Here is a 6,584-nt window from a genome sequence, read left to right as displayed (position 1 = left end):
TCAGCTGCGACGGGAGCCACGGGACTGGAACGATTGCTCCTCATCTTTCTCATCAACTTCAGCGAACCACAGAAATACAGCAAATAACACTTCAACCACGAACGAACCAGCGATCAATCGGGGAAAACTCAAGAAACCGCGCAAGATCCCAAAAACACCGCAGACCTTCGCAGAGAACCACCAAAGAACTCGAACCTCCACCAGACAGATTGCGCGCAAGCAACAAAGACCTCACTCCACCGATTGAAAGACAAACAAACGGCACAAACACAAACTCACCGAACGAAACTCAAAGAAACTGCCAACGACGGTTGCACCAGCACACAACCGCGCAGAAAACCTCGAAAAACTCCACGAACTCACGCTGTGGATGGGAGCACGTTTTACACGGCCCCACGGTGGGCGCCTGATGATCCTGCCTGTTGACCGGAGCGCTGGAGAATGCCTCGTCAAAGGATCGACGTGCGCGCCGCTTCTCACCTCCGTTCCTCCTCTGGATCTATCTCAAGAACCTGCAAAGAAACGATACGGCGCCGCTGCGGCCGATCGCACTCCGACGCTCAAGTCAGTGACGGTATCACCAAATACTAAGAATTGGAACCGTGCAAATCTCTCTCACAAACAGCTCTGTCACTCGCAAGCGTAAAGTGTATGAACTGAACGTGCGTACCTTAGAAAATCTGTTAGGAACTCTTATATACCTGGTGGTTTTCTCTCTTCTGGCAGTTACAGACCTGGACACGTGGCTCGCATCCGTCTCTACACGTGCCATCATCTGGAGGCTCACTGACTTGGCGCTACTTCTACTCTTATTTTGGCTAAGTTATTTATGCATGGTACTGCCCAGTGCATAGCTAACTTTAGGAGTGCGATCTCTACTGAAACTGACGAGTTAGGGCCTTCATACACCTTCCCTGTGGTCTCGCCGGCCGCCTTCATAATCTGCTTCTCCTTCGTCTTCGGCGATGTGATCATTCTGGCGATCTCCGAGTGCCTGGTCGCCTGAGTCTACATCTGGCGACTTCATCTTCAACCTGGCGATCGCCTATTCTGGTAAACTGGAAATCGGAACACGCCGACTCAACAATCGGCGACCACACGTGCCTCCCGACTTCCTTCCTAACTGCCAACCTGGCGCCTTGTCAACACGCCTACACTGTAGCAGGGTGCCACGTCATCGCACCCGACCACCAGGGCGGTACAAAAACCATTATTTAAATTAGACTTGAAAAATAAAATAAAAAATTTAGACATTTAATTTAAAATATATATCTTTAAACATTATTAGTCTAAAAATGAATCTTTCAAATATCTATTTACTATAATACACGGTTTATTTTCTGCTTAACGAATTAAAAACGACCGATTCAACGTGAAATGGCAAAACAATTTTAAATAAACATTTATTCTGTTAACATGAAAAATGAATATTTTTTCAGGATTTTTTCTAGGAATAATCTTAAAAGAAAGATACTCTTAAGTGAATTTCTCCACAATTTTTTCCTTAAAACAATGTCTCAGCAATTTGAGATATCCACAACAAATTATGCAAAAATATGTTGTTAAAATTTGCATAAAACAAAACAAGAAAACCATCATATTATAAATACATTATTTCTAAACAACTTGATATTCAACTATGTAAGTTAAATATCATGCACTTTTGTTCTAAAATCAAGCTCAACCACATTAATTAATTTCATTTCCATAAAAAAAAACATAATATACCATTACATCCAATTTTCAATCAAGTAAACAATTATTCACATCAATTCAAAATATTGGTTCAATACTTTTTAATTCATTCATTTTATAACCATTTATAAAACCGAATTACAAGAATTTAACACTACTCATGTATAATTCTCTGTACACTTATTAAATAGTATCAAAATCCTAATAACAAAATTAATCAAATAAATATCTCAACTCTCTAAAACCAAGACAGATTATCCTTCTAAAATCTGAAATTTAAGCTTAAAGAAAAATTTCAACTTCTGTTACCTAGATTTTGCTTGCAATCTAGTTAATGCAGTGCCGTTATAATCAAATAGTTACAAAGTTTTAAGAGTTTTTTTTTTCATATTTGTTCCTGCTAGGGAGATGGGACCTAGAGAACTGTTGAAGTCTTCTTCTCCTTCCTTCGGTCGGTCAGGTGACTGGGTAGTGAACTGAGGTTCTCTTCGTCCTCTTGCTTCTCCTTCGGCCCTCGGCCTCGACTGAACACCGGATGGGGGGTACCTGCGAAGGCACTCCGACGCTCAAGTCAGTAAAGCGGGTGGTCAGCTCTCAGAGTGATAAAATGACATACCTTACTCCTTGGGATGCGTACTATTTATATTATTCTAGTGGGCCTACCTTGTTGGGCCCATTTATCGAGGTGGACACCTCTTAGGTTTGCATTACCTAATTCTTAATGATAGATTAACTTCACTGATCTTGGTTTGAGCGTTAACTGTAATAGGGGTCGGCCATCGGCCAAATCATCATGGCATGGGTCGGCCATCGGCCATGTTTCAGTGGTCTCGGTCGTCTCGGCCAAGTCTTCTAAGGTCTCGGCCTCTCGGTCGTCTCGGCCTCTCGGCCAAGTCTTCTAAGGTCTCGGCCCCTCGGGCAAGTCTTCTAAGGTCTCGACCCCTCGGCCATCTCGGCCAAGCCTTCCAAGGTCTCGGCCTCTCGGCCAAGCCTTCTAAGGTCTCGGCCCCTCGGCCTCTCGGCCAAGTCTCCTCGGGTCTCGGCCTCTCGGCCAAGTCTTCTAAGGTCTCAGCTTCTCGGCCAAGTCTTCTCAGGTCTCGGCCTCTCGGCCATACCGGTACAATATTTATTCTTGCAAAAAAAGATGAAGGGTTGAAATATAAGTTATCTAAAATATAGATAGAGAATTTCCATACTCAAAAAGTAACATTAATTTGGATTGATCCCTTTAATAGTATTAATATTATAGAGAAAAACTTTCTACTGTAGTGTAATGTCAAATTAAAGACCTTTATTATGTTCACTCTTTCAAAATCATTGGTTAAACTGAACTATTGATATGTATCTGTTTTCTGATCACATGGTTTAACTTTTTTTCCCCAACTGCTAATCAAATCTGATTTTCTGATATCAAACTGAAGTGTCAATATATTTGTTTATTGTTCACATGGTTTAGCTTAACTTTTCAAACAACTAAAATAATGAGATTTTTATTTTACTCAATCTAATCAGAGTGTTTGATTTGATCCATCTATTCACAAACCAGCAATTGTGCAGACACCATCACTACAAAAATATGAATGGTAGCTCCCAAAGATGAATAGACTATACCACTCAATGTCCACCATCACCGGCTCAAATTGCAAACCATTCTTTCATGAAAAGTGCTGTCATCACATTTCACAAATCTTAGTGACCAATGAACAATTCAAGGAAACCAAATTAGGCCTATAAAGTTGTTCCATATCAGGTATGTCACAGAAACCATCACTGTATAGATATATGGTGGTGGATGAATTTTCAAAGTTAAAATAGGAAAAACAAAAAGGACTAATTGACCATAGATATAGTAGAAAGGTGAACATATTGTATTTGGCAAATTCTTTGGTTTGGTCTTCTACAAATTAGATCTAAAGACATAAAGGTCCTAAGGAAAGTAAACCAGACATTTGAATTAAAGCATTGGAACTATAGTTAAGTCTCGAGTCTATAAACATTGAACTCACTGAAAATGAGTAATGTCCATGTATTTTGACAGATCCATCCATCACAGCTAAGCAATCTATCTGTTCTATTTACTTTTTCCGGGAATATCAGTCTAGAAAATCAAAGCCTGTACTCATATCAGCCTAGAAAATCAAAGTCTCAACTCAATGGTAGCCTTCTTTGGTGTACTGCAAACTGGACAAGCCTCGAGGAAAGTGTTACAAACTTTGCAGGAAGAAAGGTGCCTGCATGGGAGAAACAGAAAGCACGACCTCCTAGAATGACAGCTTTTACAAAGCATTACTCCTCCTCTTCTCGTAATCTGTTCAAGTTCATTCACCCCACCACATTCTAAACCTTTTTCTGCCATTGCTTCCTCTTCCGTCTCTTCTATTCCTCCAGTTTCGCCACAACAGGACACTGCATCATTTGCCACTGCCCCATTGTTCAAAAAATTGCCACTTTCTGTCATTTCTTCCAGAGTTTTGTAGAGGGACAATGCCATGTTTTCCTTCTCCTGAGCCAACCTCTGCCACCTGCTGTTTTCCGCCTCTAACCTTCTTAAATACTCTTCTAACTCTACCCTTCTCTTCATGGCTTGTGCAATTTCTTCATCTTTTCCCCTCAGCACATGAACTGAACGAGTTTCCAGTTTTTTCAATAATGCTATCACCTGTTGTTTCCCATGCTCTTTTATCATATATCTCAATTTTTCATCCTACCCCATTCAAAAAACAACAATTATAATCTTAACTTAAAATCATAAATAACAACAACAATAATAATATAGTCCTACAATACAATGATGTTGATGATAATAGCCAAACCAAACCAAACATCATAAAGTTGTGTATGAATTCTAACCTCAGATTTGATATACTGATCAATCTCTTCCCATTGTTTCTCAAACTGAATAGCAAACATAGGAGAATTCAACACTTCTGAACTGCAGGCACGGATATTTGGATCAACAGTTCCCTGAGTCCCATTGCACAACTCTCCCAAATGCTGTTCTGCTAGCTGTTGTTGTTGTTGATGTTTATGCTGAAAACTGATGCCAGAGTCCATGAAGCCAGCAGCAGCACAATGACCATTGTTCCAGAATGGAGAAGCAGAATTATTTGGATACCACTGTGCTTGAATAGCCATAATCTCAGCACCAATCATTCCAAAACCAAGGCCAACCTTTAAAAGTGATCAAAACCTGAACCTTTTTCCCCTTAAATCTCTTCAGTAACGCATGCTGAGATGTTGATATGTATATATTAGGTGAAAGCTGAAGGTTGGAAGATGAAAATAGTTTTTTTCCCACGTTTTCACAGCAGGATATTCGGCATGGCAGGAAGCGGAAAGAGATGCATTTGTGTTGTGGTAGTGGTGGCTAGAGGTGGTGTGCAAAGATACATATACTTATAATAAAACTGGTTGAATAAAAACAAAATTTGGTTGCACAGAAAAAGTAGTAAGGAAAGAAAGTTGAGGACAGGAATAAATTAACAGTTGAAGTTTATATGTGATTAAAATAATAGGAACATAAAATTGACATTAATGAGGCTCAATTAATGGATAGATTTTGATTGAGGAGAAAAAGTAACTGAAAAACTTGGAAAGGAAATGAGAGAAAGAAGGTATAGGGTGTGGTGGAGTCTCTCTTTAGCTTTTTCTTTTTTTAACTTTGTTTGTTCTTTATTTCTTACCTGTCCTATAAGCATTTAAGAAATAGGTGCAAGATGTGGTAAGCAACAACGTACCACATGCATATTTTGTGACTAAACTATCGGGTCAGAGATTTCAGAGGCGTTTGTTCTGCTTTGAATAAATAAATAAATAAAGGAATTCAATTCGAATTTTGAAGTAGGTGGCAAGTGAGAAAGTTACAGGAAGCTGTGAAAGGGTCAGATTTTATTGAACAATACTCGCACAGATTTGTCAGTTCTCTCTTTTCAAAACGAATGGATTCAATAAAACTTACCATAACATAAAACCTTTCCTTTTCCTCATTTCTCACACACAATAATAGGAAGTAACAAATTAGAACCAAATCATAATTCACTCTTTAAGTTCCACCTTGTTTATATTTTTTTTCACCTCTCCAAATTCTCCACATAAGTTACTGTTATCATGCATTATTATCTCGTACTTTCATATTTCATATTTTTAACAAATATTGCAATTTTAATATTAATAAAATATTTTTATTGCTTTTTAATAATATAGTTACCTAATTCTAGAAGAATATTTAATATTAATAAGTGATTTCTCCTCTCGTGTTATTATTAAAAAGTTGGTGCTTGTTAATAGAGAGTCACCTGAAAGGAAAATAATATTTTTAAAAATAAAAATAAAAATAGAAATAGACATTATTAAACGCAAAAGTCAGAAAAAAAAGAGAGAATTTACTTTGTTAAAGATATTTTTAATTAGTTATTAGTATTTTTTATTTTACATTAATATTTTCAGTTACTTAATTTTAAATATAACTCCATTTTTTATGATAAGAATAGGGTTTGTAACAGAAGAAGACAACTGAACATATTATTTATAATGATAAGAAGAAGAATAGTTTGTGGTAAAAAGGAAAACAGTCATGTTCCATAATTAACTTATGAAAGTTGTTTTAGTTAAAGATATTTGTTGATGAAAATATATAATCAAATTTCACATTTTTCTTTTTTATTTTGTACATAAATTTGTTTATCTATTATTATTTTTACTAAAAAAATAATTAAATAAAAATTAATTTTAAATATCAAAATAATTAGTTATTATTTGATTAAATTAAAAAATAATATTTTACAAACTAAAAAAATTTATTGATATCTAAAATAAATTTTATTATTAATAAAAATTTATAAAATAAATTATATACTCATATTTAATTATAAGTTACCAAAATTTTAGTT

General features: G+C 36.6%; 1 protein-coding gene across 1 annotated transcript; it reads right to left on the bottom strand.

The window, feature by feature from the left end:
• Positions 1-3,542: 3,542 nt before the first annotated feature.
• On the bottom strand, positions 3,543-5,306 carry LOC137829127 (probable BOI-related E3 ubiquitin-protein ligase 2). The gene is made up of 2 exons (XM_068635924.1): positions 4,546-5,306; positions 3,543-4,399 (listed from the first exon to the last, which is right to left on the bottom strand). The coding sequence occupies exons 1-2, from the start codon at positions 4,846-4,848 to the stop codon at positions 3,833-3,835; spliced, it is 870 nt and encodes a 289-aa protein (XP_068492025.1). The 5' UTR covers positions 4,849-5,306; the 3' UTR covers positions 3,543-3,832.
• Between the last annotated feature and the right edge of the window lie 1,278 nt (positions 5,307-6,584).

This window comes from Phaseolus vulgaris, chromosome 11 (genome assembly GCF_000499845.2).
Source record: "Phaseolus vulgaris cultivar G19833 chromosome 11, P. vulgaris v2.0, whole genome shotgun sequence".
NCBI lineage: Eukaryota > Viridiplantae > Streptophyta > Magnoliopsida > Fabales > Fabaceae > Phaseolus > Phaseolus vulgaris.
This window is presented reverse-complemented; position numbering and strand designations above follow the sequence as displayed.

Bases quoted from the DNA above. Each gene is read 5' to 3' on its own strand.
- LOC137829127 (XM_068635924.1), bottom strand. From the start codon at position 4,848: ATGATTGGTGCTGAGATTATGGCTATTCAAGCACAGTGGTATCCAAAT. The intron at 4,400-4,545 runs GTTAGAATTCAT...TGAATGGGGTAG, and splicing joins ATCAGTATATCAAATCTGAG to GATGAAAAATTGAGATATAT.